The sequence below is a fragment of the Aristolochia californica genome, unplaced genomic scaffold (assembly GCF_029961685.1).
Source record: "Aristolochia californica isolate CCGP_79_NKW_82.1479 unplaced genomic scaffold, dmAriCali1.0.hap1 SCAF_10, whole genome shotgun sequence".
Classification (NCBI taxonomy): Eukaryota; Viridiplantae; Streptophyta; class Magnoliopsida; order Piperales; family Aristolochiaceae; genus Aristolochia; species Aristolochia californica.
Genome location: NW_027181771.1, coordinates 23,796,534 through 23,815,741, shown reverse-complemented (window position 1 = coordinate 23,815,741; position 19,208 = coordinate 23,796,534). Strand labels below are relative to the sequence as shown.

At 34.2% G+C, this 19,208-nt stretch overlaps 1 protein-coding gene across 1 annotated transcript; it reads left to right on the top strand.

Annotated features, from left to right (window-relative positions):
- Window positions 1-5,941: 5,941 nt before the first annotated feature.
- On the top strand, window positions 5,942-6,473 carry LOC137942953 (uncharacterized). Its single transcript, XM_068788669.1, has 2 exons — window positions 5,942-5,962; window positions 6,069-6,473. The coding sequence occupies exons 1-2, from the start codon at window positions 5,942-5,944 to the stop codon at window positions 6,471-6,473; spliced, it is 426 nt and encodes a 141-aa protein (XP_068644770.1).
- Window positions 6,474-19,208: the final 12,735 nt, after the last annotated feature.

The following is a 19,208-nucleotide window of genomic DNA, read 5'->3' as shown; positions in this document are numbered from 1 at the left end:
CCGTGTAGACAGATCAGGAAGAAAATTAATGTATTAAGTATATGGTGGTTGAAACTCATTTGGTAGGTGATAGCAAATAACAATACTATTTCCATTTTCAATCTTATGAAAGAGTCCTAAAAGCAAGTAAATAACAATATTGGTTACTTTTCTATAGATGATGTTGAAAGCTTTAGTGGAGCAAACATGCAAAGTTCATACCTAGAGGCATATACATGTTTCTCATAACAACTGGCAAGAGCTCTTCCGGCTGAGTTAGTATGTACTCTCCATTCACAGTTGAAATCAAACAAATTGTGCCACCTCCACACATTTTCCCAAATTATCTAAATGAATTCCTAGCTGATCCTTTTACCAAAAGTTTATTGTGACAAACCCTTCATCCTATTCATAACCTATTTTAATGGAAAATAAAAACATACTAAGCTACCTAAAATATTCCACTTTAGATCTAATAAACTTGGTATATGCTAAAGCTAGTTGTGAACACATTCATATCTTAAGAACAACTAAGAAGAGGATTTAATGGCTTAAGTTTCATGTTATCATTAAAAGGAAACAGAAAATAGATCATAACGTGATTATCAAAACAATAATTCACTTAAAATTAAAGTTTGTCATGATCATGTAGGCCAAATTCAAGCTAAACCTCTTCTTAGCTTATAATTGGCTATGAACTTAAAAGTTTCTTTCTTGTCTCAATGACAAGATTTATTCAAGATTTTATCGTCAAATTATGATATCAATCATGTTCCACCCATCTTGCCCCAAGTAAGGAGGTATAATGCTTATAATTTTGAACCAATTTAGCATGATTATTTTTATTTTTGCATAATAAAATTTACAATTGCAGGAGCCTGTTAGATCCTATACTAGATCTTATCTACCACAAATTGGTTTACTTCCTCTTGCCAATAGACTATGGTGGCCTTTTTTATCTTTTAAAATTTTCTTTTATGACAACTTTATCTTCTCTCTCGTAAAAAATTTGAAGCATGTTTATGGGAATGATTTGGTCCTTTTGCCTAGAGGTGGTACCTACTGAGAGAGACATATCATGTATCATGTCATACATGTCTGGTTTCAAGGGTGTTGCTCCAACCCTGAGAAATGATATATGTTGAATACAATTCCAAACATGGTCATCAAATGTAATGACATTGGATATTATCGTATATGATACTTGGAGATTGTACAAGTCACAGTGATCTTACAAACTAAGTCAACTTTTTATTTTATTTCTACTTTTAGCATCAAAACTGTGCTAAAAGGGCACTTTTTGCATAATGATGATGTTCATATATGGTATTACTCTTACGAAAGGTTTACTCATAAATTAGAAATGGCAAGCTACTTTAGATTATATACAAAATTTTAAATTTACAAAGGGGATATAAAGGGGATATCAAATTGGACATCATTTTTTATCAATAAATGGATAAACATGTGTAAAACCTCATAGATTTATGACACCAATGTGGACTATGAAGATCAGTTTACTGTTGGATTAAGAACAACAAATGTGTGCAAGTTGTACACCAACTTTGTTATAGCTCTATTGAGCACAACGAATGTGTGTAAGTTGTACACCAGCTTCATTATAGCTCTATGTTCTTGAGAAAGGAGACAATATAGCTCCATGTTGAGAACTAGACAATATATAGTTTCATGTTCCCCATATCTCCTACTGTCTACAAAGTGTAGTGGAATCAATCCTAGTATTTTGCATAAGTATGATGGTACTAATAGGAAGTAAACAATCACTCTCAATAGTTGTGCCAATAAGAATTTTATTTTCAAGTGAATTTTTTTGTGAAGGTTCTATGGCCAATTTTGAGTTATAAGTCTTTGTACCTTGTTTCAATATGAAGATTTTTCAAAATCTATTATTACATTAACACACAGAAGTTACAATTTTCCTCATCTTTTCAAACTTATGCATTAGCTTGCATTATTTTGCATTGATTTGTCTGAGTAATGATTTTTAAACTTATCCTTTTCTTTTTCTCACTAAGAGATGGTTTCACTTAAATATATGTTTTACAAAACTTTCCCTTATCCATTGGCATGAGGAGCTTTTCTTGTAGACCAGTTACTAGCTTTGAACTATTAAATATGTCATAATAGATATAGGAATCTTATTCGATATTGACCTCTTTCACATAATAGAATAGTAAGTTGTAAGCTTCTATGGTATTTTAATGAACTAAAATGCCCAAATACTTTTATTAACAATCAGAATGAAGAAATTTTATATGAAAATTTTCAAATTGTTTCTAATTCTTATATATTAAACGTTACAAGGAAAGGATCATTGAATACCATTTATTTATTTTTAAAGGGCCTTAAAGTTTCATTAAAGTGTCATTATTGCATAAATATGTTTATCTTACCTTTTAAAACTAAAATAAAAATACAACTAAAATCTAAATTTTTAATTTTAATGCCAATCTAAGATTCATTTCAATGATATCCTTTCACATTAATTAGAAATGACAATTATTATTTTGTAGGTGACTTTTCAATTTTATCCAAAACTACACCTTAGCTAAGATTTTTTTAATCTTTTAATTTAACTTGCTATAATTAGCAACACTAAAAAGTTGACGAGGAGGGTAATGTGCAAAAATTGGTGTAACTGGTAATATCTGTATCATTACATCTAATATGCATATTTTGTTGGATTTTTTTAGTTATGTATCATCTTTCGAAGCTAATATCAACACACCCAAAGTCCAACACATATTACTCGATGCATGAAATAAGTGACAAGGGCATCCCTTGGTACGAGGACTAAATGATCGAGATCCAAAATGATGTTTTTATGTGTTTTAGAAGAGAAAATCACAAAAGGCATCCCATTAAATTTCATGTATGGTCTTCCTCAACCTTGTCTAGGATAGATAAAGGTGGTGATTGTGAAGCAGCCAGATGATGAAGGTGTGAAAATTGCAAACATGGAAGATTTGGGCAGACACTTCAATGCTCAAGAACAACTCTTCAAACCACCAACAAAGGAACAAAAAGAATTGCCTGAATTGAATCAGTGTGAAGACTAAGTATACAAGGGTTTACATAGATTTTCAAAACCTCACAAAAAGGAATTACAAAGGTCTAGAATTCCACATGTTGAAGTGTCTTACTGTCAACTAGGTGTCTTTAAAAATTTGTACAAATAAATGGGTTGTTCCTTCCATTCTTCTTCTATGATTCTTGGATATTGTTCCTCTTCACTTCAGTGATTCATTTGTCCTTGATTATCTCCATTTTATTGAGTGATTTGTGAGGATAAATATCCTTGATTGATTTTTATTAATAGTATGGTTTGTTGGAGAATCTTGAATAGCTAATTATGTTTGTGGTGGGTCCCTCATGTGGATGAATGTAGGATAACTAATTATAGAAGATCCTTGAGGTGGCTGAGATTCATCCATGCATAAAGGCGTCCCCCTTTGCATGGGTGTGAACCACTCTTCTTATAGGTTTTCTTTGGGCATGATTTCTATGTTCAAGATTCATTCCTTCGGCATGTCTTCTATGTACATGTTTCTTCGTGTAGCTTTAGGTTGTGTAGTAGAGGGCAAGTGTAAGACTCTGGAGTAGGGATCCCACTCCCATGCATGTGTGTGCCACACTCACAAGAAAAAAAATACAACAAATAACTAATTCCTATGGAATTTTCATCACAAAGCTATTTGCGTTAGAGTAGCAACACTTGGCATGTGACTTAAGATAGAGTTTGGAAAGGATTCGTTCAAAGTAAACCTATAGGGGGTGAATAGGTTTACTAAAAAATTAAAAACTTTAAAATAATCAATCATAATCACATTCACAACACCAACTTTTATTGTGGTTCACAATCACTATTTTATATTGTAGCTCTACTCCTGGGGATCTCTTACCTTGGAGTTAAAGGATCTACTCTGTAAAGCCAAACAACATCTACAAATTAGACCCACACAGGTTCAATTACAACACCTTCCCCAAACAGTTAGGGGCTTATAGTTAGCAAACTCTAAATACATAACCTATAACAACACTTTTTTTCACACAAGGACTTATTAAAATAACAACAACAACAACAACATCAACAACAACACTTGCCCACATATGGACTTACGGAAACAAAAACACGTACCTAGACAAGGTCTTATGGCAATAGCAAATACTTGTCCACATTGAGCAACACTTGTCCACATAGGGACTTATGACAACACTAAGTATAGATGCTTAGCAAGTTAACAAATGACTACGAAGCAAAGGTCTCTTGCTTTTCAATCATGGTTAAATGTTGATTATAGGTTGACTCCTATGTTATTTTTTATGATAAAAAAAACTTAATTAATCTAACAATTTGAAAAACTAAGTATTCATATATTTCACCGTCAAGAGTCAATGCATCTCAAGGTTTAAAACTTCGTAACGATCAAGCCGACACAAGATCTCGAGCATAATTGAACGACATCACTAGCAGAAGCACCCACAAGGAAGAAGAGAATGAGAGGACAAGAGTTCAAATGTAAAAGTTAAATGCCCATACTCAGTCACAATGTAAGAGAGTATTCTTAAACTCCCTTGGTTAAGTGAAATTGTGAAATTGAAGCTTTAAGTCATAAAAAGCATATAGATATATTTAAGAACATCAATGACATAATTTAGAACTTGTTAGAGAACTTAGAGAAAAACATTCTCATGTTTTAAATGTCAACATAGTTGAACTGACACTGGAAAGATTGATGATCTAGAAGTGCAGGGGCAAGAAATATAAAGCATGTTTGATAAACCATAGTCGATTGATCCACCATCCAGAACATGGCCATTTCATGCTATAAAGCATGATCAATCATCCCATTTGGCTGATTGATCAATTCTACCCAGGCAAACAAATTTTACATGGAATGATTGATCACCCCACCTGATTGATCGATCAAACAAAATCTTGCTAGTCAGGGACATAGAGCATGACTGATCATACGAAATGCACTAATCGATCATACTTGTATTGCATAGTCGGAGAAAATTCTGATTGATCGATCATCCCTTGTCAATGATTAAGCAACTTAACTTTTCTAGAAAAATGGTAATATATTGATCAATCAGCCCATCGATAATTATGTCATTGTCTAATAAAAAAGTAGTTGTTATGATCAATTGATCGATCAATCACATGACAATGATCGATCAAACAAAGTATTGATTTTTGCAAACGGGCAAAAAATGTCTTGTTCGAGTTGGGAAAGTTTTTAATACCCCACCAAATATTGTATTGAAAATTTAATGAGCATTTACTGGCAAATATCCTAAGTTTTTACTCTGAATCTTGCAAAATCTCTTAAAAGTGCTTTAGAGTGAAAGAGTGAGTCATATTCTTTGAAATTCCACGTCTCTTTCCATCCCTCCTTGCTTTCATATAGTCAAACTCGTTCAATCACTTCACATTGTGTTGTCAAGGAAGAGGAAGCTTGGATCTCTCGAGGAGAATGATCTCTCCAAGTAAGGGTGTACATTTTTCCTTTATTTTTACTTAAATTTGTGAAAGGTTCATCTAGAACCTATAGAATCTAGATACAAAGGGCCTCCTAGAGCTAGAATCTAGTAGCAATCTCTTGGGAAGATTGGTGTTGTAAAATAAATGTATTGAGCTACAAGTGGCTTAAAGAGAGCCAAAATCTCTTTAGGTAATTTCGGCTACAAGGAATGGTTCTTGGACAGTGAATACCAATAGAAGAACATCAATAACAAAAACATTTGTGTCTCCTATGGTGTGTGCATGGTTTGATTTACTTTTATGCATGATTTTTTATTATACGTGCAACTTAATTTTTATTCGATATTCTCAATTCATCCTCCCCTTGAGAAGCCATTGGGTCAGCAATTGGTATCAGAGTGGGCCAGACACTTAATTGAAATCAAAATCCTCATGATTTTGAGAAAAGAATAAATGGCATCTCAAGACAAATTGGTCCATCCCGAAGAACAATATCCACCTTTGTTCAATGGAAAAAAAATATGGATATTAGAAGGTAAGAATGGAATTCTTCCTTCAATCTATGAATTTGGACATATAGCATCTAACCAAGAGTAGTCCTTTTGAGCCTCAAAAACTTGAATATGGCCTTCCGATTGAAAATGAATTCAGTGAGCTAACTATGAAAGAGAAAGAGCAGCTCAAGACAAACTCTAAGGACTTAAACCTAGAACCAAATGAGTTCAAAAGGGTCCCCACATGTAAAATTGTCAAGGAAATTTGGGAAAAACTAAATGTCACACATGAAGGAATCACTAGAGTAGAAGACTCTAGAATTAGCTTATTTATAGCTCAAGAAGATGAATTCAAAATGAAACTAGGTGAGTCAATAGCTGAGATGAACTCTAGATTGACTCATATAATTAATGAGTTGAATATTCTAGGAGAAGAGATTTCCTTGTATAGACAAAATGACAAGCTACTCAAGGCACTTCCAAAGTTATGAGAGGCAACGAAGATAACCGTGCATGAGAATGATAACTTTAGAACTATAAGCTCAGAAGAGCTACCATGAATCCTTCTCACTTATGAGATGGAACCTCAAGATGTTGAGGAAGAGCAAGCTAAGAAAATTGCTCTTACAGACAAGACGAGTGTTGAAAGTAACTCTAGTGAAGAAAGCTCTAATGACGTAAGTTTCATCACTAGACATCTTCAAAGAATCTATAAGAAAAAGAAGAATTTTATAAAAGGCCAATATAGAACTCAAAATGACAAATTCTATAAGGAAACTGATGTTTGTTTTGAGTGTGGGAAACTAGGACATAGAAGGAACAAATATCTAAAGCTTGAAGAAAGAACCCCATCTACAAGCAAAAATCCCAAGAACAAAAAGAAGAAAGTCTTGATCTCAGTTTGGGATGCAATTGAAGAAAAAAGTCTATTCATTGTCTAAACAAATATAAAGAAAAATGCAATGCTCAATTACATGAGATTGCAAGGCTCAAGGAAGAACTTGTTGTCATGAAGGAAGCTAATGAAATATATATAGAAAATGCCTCATGACTAAATAGATTGATAGACAAGCTACCATGTGATTGACTTGCATTTGAAAAGAAGAGTTTAGACTTAGAACATCAAGTCAAACTTCTATCTCTCAAATCCACGCCTAAGAAGAAAGTTGGAAAGAATAGTACAAAGCAAAACAATAAATTTTCTCCCATCCCTCACATTAGATGCCACTATTGCAATGAGATGAGTCACTATGATCACATTTGTGAAGTTAAGAATTAAAAAGGCATCAAACCCAAATCAACCAAAAAGGTTGTAGTAACGCAAAAGAAGTTGGGCAAACAAGTTTGGAAGCCCAAATAAGCTAGAACCTCAAATGTTATCCCAAAGGGACCCAACATAAAATGGATCTCTAAGGGTTAAACTTTTCGTGATTGTTGGAAGATAAGGCTCAAGCCTACACGACCAAGGAAGGCCACATATCTAAGAGTATAATAAGATGGGCCAAACAATCAAAGAAGGCGCACAAGATTGGCCCAAGCCCATAATAAGTAGGACCCACAACGATTACCATGAGTTGGCATCCTTATCACATCAGTTGGAAGATCAAGAAGGACTCAAGAAAGTATCTTTATCTAATGGTCACGTCCTAGAAGAGTTTTACTTTGATTTAGGTTTGTCTTTTATCTATATTGAGTTATTTAATTATGCTTGGACGGACTTATCTTTAAGTGTTAGAGTTTGGGTGTAATTGGGACAAATGTAGTTTTATTGTAATTGGACTCTACTACCTTCCTCTATTATAAATAGAGGTTCATGTACACTGATTACAACAAGTTAATAAAATTTTATCTTTCCCATAAATTCAACAGTGATGTAGGTATGTCTCCAAGCCAAGGCACCAAAATTTTTTTGGATTTTTGATAGAGGTTGCTCGAGGCACATGACCAGTGATAAGAAGAAGTTCATTGTACTCAATCCCAAAGATGGAGGTCATGTAAGTTTCAGAGACAATAACAAATGTACCATAAAAGGAATTTGTAAAATAAGTACCTCAACCTCTTTCATATCTGATGTGTATTATGTTGAAGGGTTGATGCATGACTTGCTTAACATTAGTTAATTTTTTTATAAAGGAAACAAAGTTTCATTTGAAAAGGACAAATGCTTAGTAAAGAAAGAAAATGATGAACTAGGTCTAGAGAGACAGAAATAGAAATCTCTATGTAGTGAACATAGTCAATTTACCCTCAACTAGTGCCATCTGTTTGGGTGCAAAAATGGATAAATCTTGGTTATGGCATAAGTGATTAGGACATATAGGAATAAATTTCTTTAACAAACTAGTGAAAAAGAATCTAGTGAGAGGACTACCAGATCAAAAATTTGTAAGAGAGAGTCCTTGTGATACTTTCCAATTAGGAAAGCAACACAAAATTTATTTCAATGCCAAGAATATAGTTTCAACCTGTTGTCCACTTCAACTAATCCACATGGACTTAATTGGACCTACTTGAACAATAAGCCTAAATGGGAACCGTTTCACCTTAGTGCTAAGGGATAAGTGAGAGTCAAATAAAGGATGGTAGGAGAAAGACTGCCAAATAATAAAAGGATAATATGGGTAATCAAGAAGATAAGATGAAGAAGTTGGGGTCATCATGTGCTTTATTTTTTCAAGTAATTCAAATTCATCATCATACGAACCAATGCCAACAATAGTTAGCAAATAATGAATCTGAGGCAAGCAACTAAGGATTTATTTTTCAATAATAATGTCCCAATAAAAAAGACACAATAGCAGTTGCGGTAATGAGCCAATGCCCAAATAACACGTACCAAATATGCAGTTATATAGTAACGGATAACTGGTGAATAATGAAACTTCTTAATAAGGACACATGAAATAAACTACAATGAGTCCATCCTTGAATAAGGAAGTTGTACACCAAGTAATAAATTGATGATAATCCAAGGTAATAATCCAAGTAAAAATAAAATGACTCACGCCGAGTCAAGGGCCCAAGTCAAGATTCTGGGTGAAGCTGACTCAAGAGACCAATCTGGCTCTAGCAAAAATTAAGACTCAAAATAATGGGCTAAAATTCAGAATAATGGGCTCAACGTCCGAAAAATGGGCTCATGAGTCTGAGTTAACCTGGTCCGAGTCAGGCTGAGTCAATAGACCCAAGCTTGGAACTTGATTCAGTATTATCAAGCAAATGTTAGGGGCTCTGAAGTGTCACTCGTGCCTTGAACTGCACAATCCTGGCATGCCCCAACCTTGGTTTCAGAAGTTAGATGGAAGCCAAATAAACCAATTGAGATTCATGGCTCAGAATAAAACTACCGGCTGGGATTCATGGGTTGGAATAAATTCCCAGCTCATATTGAAATCACTTTTGAATGAATATACCAGCCAATGAAGCTGCTAATCAAGAAAGTTTATGAATGAAGATACCAACCAGCAAGATACATAGCCAACTTGATGAAGCCTGAATAATAAGGATTAATCCAATTACAGACGTCCAAAACTGCAATAGAGATCTTCAGTTCAAATTGGGATTAAAGTAAGCAAAGATATAGAATAAAGATACTTCGGACATTAAATTATCAATCGGAGAAAAAACACTCTGTTGCCAAACCAGCCATGACTTCCTCCATAAGCTCAACACTTTTCTAAATGAAGAAACACAAACCAGGATTTTTTTATCTGAAGGAATGGTTCCATCTGCCATTGTTGGACCAGATAAAAAACTGGCAGAAGATCAAAAGATTAAGTGGGCCTTCTGGTAAAAAAAAAACTTTCCAAACAATGATTAAATCTCCAAGGTGGCTCGAGAGATAATGGAAAGGCCAGCGAAGGAGACAAGCCAGAAACAACGATGGTTCCAACCGAAAATAGCAATGCAAAACAAAGAAAGATATGAAAACAACAACTTTCTAGTTTAAAATATCCAAGCCAAGCAACACCGTGACGTAATGCTGTCAATCCAGCAATTTGCCAAGATAGCTTAAAGTAGAGCTTTCCAAGATAAGGAACAATGTTGTTCAATCCTTAATTCAGATAAATCACTAACTTTTCAATAATTATGATGCCAACAGAATGCTAGATTGTCTAGAGAACAATCAGCGAAGTCCAACAGGAATGCTAGCTCATCCAGAGATCAATCAGTGAGGTCTAGTAGAATACTAGCCACCAGGATGATTAGCATGCTACGTGATACTAAAATCTGCCAACAACAGAATCAATGATGACCAAACATAGTAAGTAATGACTTTCAATGAACACTATAGAGCAAGTTACTGAAACAGTAATCTTTTTTTCCTTGGATTATTAGCAAATTAATCAACAACAACCAGAGAGATTATTCAGCAAACAATCGATTACTATCATACATGGAACCAAGATTAGCAGATGGATGCTCCAGCTTTGCAATTGAATCTTCGATTCGAGCAGATTTCCAGAATTTGTCAAGCCTCACAAGAATTCAGATAATGATCATTAGTAGTTTTCAACAAAATAATCTAACATCTTACAACAACAAACACACTAGCTTTCCAGGATCTCATACTGCTTCTCTTCCAGCAGTAGCAAACTAATCATTCTGAATTTCAGAGTGGATGAAACAACAAAAGTTTTGGAATAAAAAAAAAAACTTTACCAGTAGAGTAAATTAGCGTTCAACCAGTAGCGGATAATCAACTGAAGATCACACATTTGTCTTCCTGCTTCGGTCTTGTTTTCCAAAAGTAAGAAACACCAATCTTATTGAAGCAAATACCAAGAAACAAATACTTCTTGCATGAAATAGGTGCCAAGGACCAACATGATATATCTATTGTTTCATAGAGAAGTCAATAGAGGGAGCATATCTTCTTCAGATCAGCATGGGCAGTCTTCTTCAAACAGAACACCAATGAAATCTTCAACACCGAACAATGCCTTAATACCTCATAATCCGAGACACAAAGAAGTCCATAGCAATGAGTCCTGAAAACCAATCACTGCTCTGATAGCATCTTGGGTAAAGAAGAGAACACACGTTGAGGAGAAAAAGGAGGAAGAATGGGGTTATGGAGTAACAATATTACAATTATCCTAGTAAAAGTCATGAAGAGACAAAAACATATATTACATCAATGACACTCTAATTACATCATATCTTCCAACAACCTCAAACATCAATGAACGACATCTCTTGAAGAATCACTCTCAAGGAAGAAGACAACGAGAAGTCTAGAGTTCAAATATAAAAGTCAAATGTCCAAACTTAGTCACAATGTAAGAGAGTATTCCTAATCTCCCTTCTTTAAGTACAATTGTGAAATTTGATCTTTAGGTCATCAATTGCATATAGAGCACTTAGAGAAAAATATTCTGATGCTTAAAAAGTCAACATAGTTGAACTGGCACTGGAATGATCGAACAACCTCTACCAATGATCGATCATCTAGAAGTATGCAGGCCAAAAATATAAAGCATGATTAATCAACCATAGTAGATTGATCCATCATCCAGAACATGGCCATTCCGTGCTATAAATCATGATCGATCATCCCATTTGGATTGATCAATCAATTTTTCCTTGGTAAGCAAATTTTACATGGAATAATCGAGCATCCTACCTAATTGATCTATCAAACAGAATCTTGCCAGTCAGGGACATAAAGCATGATCGATCATGAGACATGCACTGATTGATTGTACTTGTTTTGCACAGCCTGAGGGAATTCTAATTGATCGATCATCTCCTAGTCAACGATAGGTAAACTTAAATTTTTTACACCAACGATAACATATTCATCAATCAGTCCATCAATCAATAAGTCACTGTCTAAAAAAAAAACAGTTGTTATGATCGATTGATCGATCAATCAAAGTATCAATTTTTGCATATAGGCAAAAAATAACTACTTTGAGTTGTAGAAGTTATAAATACCCCACCAAACCATGTATTGAGAAGTTAATGAACATTTAGTGGCAAATATATTAAGCCTTTACTCTCAATCTTGTAAAATCTCTAAAAAGTGTTTTACAGTGAAAGAGTGAGCCATATTTTTTGAAATTTCACATCTCTTTCCATCCCATCTTCGCATTCATATATAGTCAAGCTCCTTCAATCACTTAACATAGTATTGCCAAGGAAGAGGAAGTTTGGATCTCTCAAGGAGAAGGATCTCACCTACTAAGGCTGTACATTTTTCTTTTTATTTTTTCTTAAATTTTTGAAATGTTCATCTAGAACCTATAGAATCTAGATAGAAAGGGCTAGTTAGAGCTAGAATCTAACAATAATCTCTTGAGGAGATCGGTTTTTTAAAAGCATGTATTGAGCTTCACATGGCTTAAAGAGAGACAAAAATCACTTTACATAATTCTGGCTATTAGAGATTTTGAATAATGGAATATCCCAAGCAAGGGTTCTTGGGCGGTGAATACTGATAGGGGAACATCGATAAAAAAAATTCTTTTAGCTCTTATGGTGTGTGCATGTTTGATTTACATTGAATTGCTTTTATGCATGATTTTTTATTACACGCACAACTTAATTTTAATTTGATATTCTCAATTCACCCCCTCTTGAGAAGCACTTGGGCCAACACTAAGATGATTTTTAAAGCTAGAGAAGGATTGTGCATTTATAGAATTGGAATTCTATTAAAAAAAGTAGTTGTTACTTGTTTACTGGCTTGTTTCTAGATCTTGCCAAAAACTTAGTAAATAAAATTTTAAAAATATCAAAAAATAATTAAAATAAAATATTTGTGCTAAATGTCATTTTGGTATAACACTTACAATTTTTGAGGTCTACAACCAAAGATATTGCATGTTGATATGCTTTAAATTCCATTTCTGGAACATGGGGTCGAGTCCTTTGCTTTGGGATCGAACCCGTTTGATCCAATGACCCTTTTCAGGTTTAGTCATCTTATGTTTTCCTACAGGAGGTTGACTCCTTGGAGTGGAGATAAAATCCTATACCTTTGTTCCTCCTATAGCGGTCAACTCCTTAATTAAATCAAAACCTTTTGTAAGTTAGATTTGACTAATTTTAGCTTATTGTTGAGTGCATAGGTTTGACTCCCTAATTATGCAGTCAACTCCATATTTCTAAATTGATATTTTTTGGATTTTGAATTTTTTTAAGTTTGTGTTTGGCTGTTTGTGCATGTGCTCGACTCTTCTTTTCAACCATTGTTTATAACGACTTTTGAACTCCTTTCTTAACAATTGATGATTATATTCAGCTCCAGAGACATGTGCTTGACTCCATCTATCATGTGCTCAAATCCATCAACTTTTAAACCATTGCTTGTAACGAATGTTTAAACTTTTTTGTTGACAGTAGTCAGCTCCATGGATATGTGCTCGACTTCATCATCTTACAATTGAGTTAGGCAATGCAACTTTGAATATTATAACCTTCTACTCATTCATGTTCTTGACTCCTTTCTTGTGGAGTTGACTATTTTTGAGAAATTCATACTTTGTTCACACTCAAAATAAAAAAATCAATAGCCTATATTTTTTATCATCAAAACATGGATTTATGGAGAAGACTTGGAGCTTACTCTTCCTCAAACTTCTAAGTTGATGATTGGTTCAATATAAAATTACAACCTTATTAGGAACCTTTTTTTTCATCTAAGACAATCAAAATCTCTTATCAAGTGTATTAGAACTCAAATAGGTATGATGAAGAACAAATCTAAAGTGGGTGGGTTGGAGGGTTGGTTCAATTTAAAGTACAACACCAATATTCAAGCAAAGTAATCAGGTACATGTGGAAGCAATACAAACAAAGTACACATGACTTTTAGAGGGTTCATAGTCCTTTGTAGAATGCTAGTCCACAATCCAAAATGATTTCCACCTTAAGGCTCTACTAACCTTTGGTTGTCCTATGACATCTATAGCAAATCACCTCTAAGGCTAATTGAAATATTGCCCACATAGGGACACAACTTAATTGACCTCAACAACTAACGTACATACCACTCTCTCACTTAGATTTGAAACAATTAATTAGGTACACTGGCCTAGACCCACAAAAGGATTTTTCAATAGCTAATTTAGGCTACACAAGCCTAGATTTAAGGGATTTTCAGGACCACCTACTTACACAAGGTCTTATTCTCACACAATAGAAAATACAACTTCTTACCTTCTACTCAACCACAATAGGTTCTCCAAAACACTTTGGGGTGAACAAGGTCTTGCTACATAAGGCTTGACCCAAATTGCTATGATTGCTTATAATATAGTTCATTGTGGATTAGCTCTCAATAATTAGATTTTAATAATCAAAACACAAACAAACAGGTACTCTAATCCTATATACCTACTCAATGTAATCAACAATTCAAAATAGTATTTGACTTGATTTGAAAATATACTTAATAATGATGATTTAAAAATATAAGTTCAATATAAATTTGGGATTGGCTTCCAAAATGAACAACGAGTTACCTTGGGTTGTCCTGCATTTATCAAAATGTTAGAGGATCTCAACGAGTTGTAGAGACAAGCAGAGATGGTAAAGCATCAACTAGAGCAGGTTAAGATTGGCTGGCGGAGTTACATTTTTGAAAGCTTTGACGAGCTTAACAGTTGTGAACCCCTTTTACTTTTTCTAGGTCACAGGTTCTTCCGCTGAGACGCTACAACATGTATAATCATAGAAGCAGTTGCCCCACTTTCCTCTCCATTTCTGCATGGCTTTCGGCTCCAGTCCGGGTTAGTCTCTCTTCACCAGGTTCTCCAGGTTAGTCTCATTCTCAACCATGTTATACATTGTTCATGTTCAATAGTCTTCTCCTTCCATTGGTTATTTATCATCCAATTATCGGATTAAACCTATTCTTATCATGCTAATGGTCATGGACATAAAGCTACTTCATGCCCTCATGATGAGACCTTCAACAGCTATTAGGTATTAGTACTTATATCTAATTATGGGATTTTCAGTAGTTACCGATTAGTTTATTCAAGTCTTGATTAATGATTTACAAATGCAAGGGTTGTTTGTCTAAGTTAAAGCACAATTGAGCCTCTTGATAAACAAATATTATAATGAAACTCAAAACAAGATTACACTCAATCATAAAGTGAATCTACCAAAAATTTAGGAGCTCTAATGAATAACTATTAAACTAAAAGACATTAAAAATACAGCTGCAAAGCTGGTAATGCTAGGAAGTCTACTAATCAATCACTCAATACAAAGATGTTGAGCCTTCTATGATATGAAAATCAAATGAAAAACTTCCATAAATCAAGTAATGAAGTATTTGAATCATATTTTAAAATCCAAGCACTAAAATATTTAGCTTTAACTGAAAAACTTTATAAAATGTTAAAAGACACCCATGTGTGTTGGGGTGGCATGGCTAGTAAATAATTATGCAAGTTGATATATGTCCTCTTATGTTCTTTTCCTTTTGTAGAATGTAGCCCTAAGGGCATTTTAGTTATTATAAACACCCCCACAACTATAAATATAACATCAAGGTACGGAGTAGAGCATTCAAGCATCTTCCTCTTGGCTCAAATTCGTTCATACACATCTATCTTTTTTCCTCTTTTTTCTCTTCCTTGGTTTCTTCTCTCCTTTGTTCCTTGGTGTCTTCTCTCCTCTCTTCCTTGGTTTCTGCTCTCCTCTCCTTTCTTCTCTCTTCTCTTCCTTGGTTTCTTCTCTCCTCTCTTCCTTGGTTTCTTCTCTCCTATCTTCTCTCCTTCCTTTGAGATCTCTTGTGTTAGTGTGTTTTCCTTTAAAATCAACATGGTATTAAAGTGGACAAATATTTGACATGGAAAAGGAGAAGAAGATGGACAATAAAAGGAGGAAGAAGAAGAAAAAGAAAAAGGAAAGGAAAAAAAGAGTAGTTTCTCATTTATACCTTTAGTCTTCTTTCCCAATTTTTTTTCATTGGATTTCTCACTTCTTAGGATGATTTTCATGTAGAAAATTATATACTTTTCGAAATAACTTTGAGTCTAAATTCAAATTCAAAAATAATTATTGCAATTAGATTTTTATAGAAAGATAAATCGACATTTGAAGTAGAAATGGTCAAGTAGCAACAAAAGCCTCAACTTTCTGAATGGTTTATACCAACATGACTGACAATTTATGTTGAGAATTATATTTAAAACCGACATAGTGTTGAGACCAAGTTTTCATTGATCTTGCCATGGCATCCCAATGACATTATTTTTAAAATAGTTTGGGTGGAGGAATTCTCCTTCTTTCTCCAATCCAAGTAGTTCAATTATATCAACACCGGTAAGGGAGATGGTCCTATTGGGTAGGAAAGAGAAAATTATGTAAAATGACAGCCACATGTGTAGGGGTGGCATGACTAGTAAATAAGGAGAACTTCCATAGAGATGAGAGAGAATTTTAAATATAAAAGCTGGTGTATGACCTCTTATGTTTCTTTCCTTTTTAAACATGTAGCCCTAAGGGGATTATAGTCATTGTAAACTCACAACTATAAATATAGCCTCAAGGTATGGGGTAGAGCATTCAAGTCACTTCCTCTTTGCTCAAATTCGCCATACCTCTCTCTCTTTTTGTCTTTTGTCTCCCTTAGTTTCTTCTCTTCTCTCTTCCTCGAGCTAGAGTCTCTTCTTCTCTCCTCTCGTTGAAATCTCTCGTGTTAATGTATTAGCACTAGAAATCAACATGGTATCATAGCGGACAACGATCTGAGATGGAAAAGGAGAAGAAGATGGAGAGGAAAGGGAGGAGGAATAAGAAAAAAAAAGAAAAGGAAAATAAGGGGAACTTCTCGCTTTTTTATTTAGTCTTCTTTCCCAATTGTACTTTCTGATAGGTGGAATTTTAATTTCTATGGCGTGAGTGTCAGACATAAGCAAGTGGTATTGACAATCCCTTTGTCTATTCTTGTATAGCCTATTTAGTTGCTGGAAGATCCTTTTGTGGGTCTAGGCTAGTGTGCTTAATTAACTATTGTAAATCTTAGTGAGAGTGTGGTATGCGAGTTGGCTGGCGAGTCACTGTGGATAACATTATAATTGTTCTTAGAGATTATTTGTTGTAGATGTTGTAGGACTACCCAAGCTTAGAAGTGTTAAGTGATGGAGCCTAATCAGTGCCTTACGTTGAGTTGGTACACAGATCCACGATATATTAACTGTTGTTTCATTAAGGGCAGTTTGGGAATTTTACTCTTGTATCGTGGTTGCCTAATTTTCTCTTTATAATTGAGAGACGTTGTTGTTAGGGTTTTATCATCACCAAGAATGAGCTGGAGTTCTATCCTAAGAGAGGTTAGAGAGAACACTTGTAAGTGTGTGTAATTTCTCTTGTAAACTACTTCATCTTGCTAGTGGATTACTGCAGCAGTGGAAGGCAGGATGTAGTTTCACCTTGAAGCGAACCTGTATAAATCTTGTTATTTTTCGTGATTTCTTTTCCTTTGTTCTATATTTATTATTATTGCTATCATTGGTTTGGAATTATGGTGTCTAATTCCTAACAAGAATAGCTTCAAGGTGTAAAAACATTTATGGGGTGGACAAGGAATCCACATAAGGATTGTGAACCCTCTAAAAATCCATTGTGTACTTTTTATATAATTGCTTCCATTTGTACCTTCATTACTGTGCATGAATGTAAACTATACAATTGGCATTATAATATACATAATCACACCCCCCCACCCCCCCCCCCCCCCCCACCATACATGTATGTGACCATGCATATATGTGAAGGTTCTAATACACTTGTAAGAGAGATTTTAGTTGTCATGGATAAAGTCAAAGCTCCCTAATAAGGTCGTAATTTGAGATTGAACCAGTCATCAACCTAGATCCCTTCACAAGAGTCTTACACATGCCTGCATCATTTGGACACTTCACAGTCACCTTCATTATCTATCCTATATGCGAAATTTAAAGGGATGTCTTTGTAATCGCTCCCCTCAAATACTTATAACATCATTTGGAATATCATTCCTTTAGTTCTCTTACCAAGGGATACCATTGTCACTTATATCGTGTGAGTAATATGTGTTGGAATTTAGGGGTGTTGATATTAGCTTTGAGAGATGAAATATACCCAATCGAATCCAACACATGGTGCATATTAGAAGTAACCATACGGGCATTACCTGTTAAGGTGATTCTTGAGGTTGATACCTGCCACATTACTCTAACTCACCTTGTCAACTTTTAAGTGGTTCCTAATTGTAGAAAATTAAACTAAAAAACCACCTTTCCCATAATAAAGCTATCCTTTAACATTAATTAGAAGTGACAATTATTATCTTGTAGGTGTTTTTCCAATTTTATCAAAATTACACCTTAGGTAAAAAAATTTAGTCTAAAGGCAATAGAAGTCAAAATGATTCATAAAGCTGAATACAAGTACCTTATACAATGTTTCTACGTTATTTCTTTCAATTTTTAATATTTTTTATATCTTTAATATTTTTGGATATTCTAAATCATAAGAGTTCCCAATGTAGAAATTCTTTATATTCCTTTACATTTCTTTTGGTTTCAAACTGGGGTAAGTTTGTGATCGTAAGAAAGTCACATAGAGATGTTTTCATCTTGAAAATCATCTCTTTTAAATTACAAAGGTGATATTAGAAATGCCAGCCCTTGCTTCTCCTGCCATAAGTGTCACCAAATAGTGATTTTATCTCTTGAATGAAACTCATTTAAGGGACAAAAGACAGCCTCCGATTTAATCTCCTCAATCCCATTATATTTCATTTAGTAAACAGAAATTGAACATGCCTCTATAAAAAAATAGGCATACTTGAACAAGATATACCTTTTTTATATTTTCTTGGTTATTTCTAGCCTTTTTTTTCATTCAATCTTTTAGAGTGGATGGAGTTTGTATGCCTCGATAAAAGAAATCGAGGTTGAACTTAATCTGAATGGAAGCATAAGGCACTCCAAATTGATCAGTTATGATATTCGTTGGATGGAAAAATTTTGAATGTCAAATTGTTTGTTTTCTTGTCATTGATATCTTCTTTGAACTTGACTTGTTGAAAAATGGAGTTTCCTTCAATTTTCAAGGGTCTAGATGTCAGCCTAACATAACCTTTGAGATCATTTTGATGATCAATGTACACCAACATTACTAATGATATGCTTTAAGTATCTTGTGTAGTTAAAAAAACATTGAAACGAAATTTCTGGCAATAAATCCATTCGACTGGCCAGGGTCCACCCAATGGT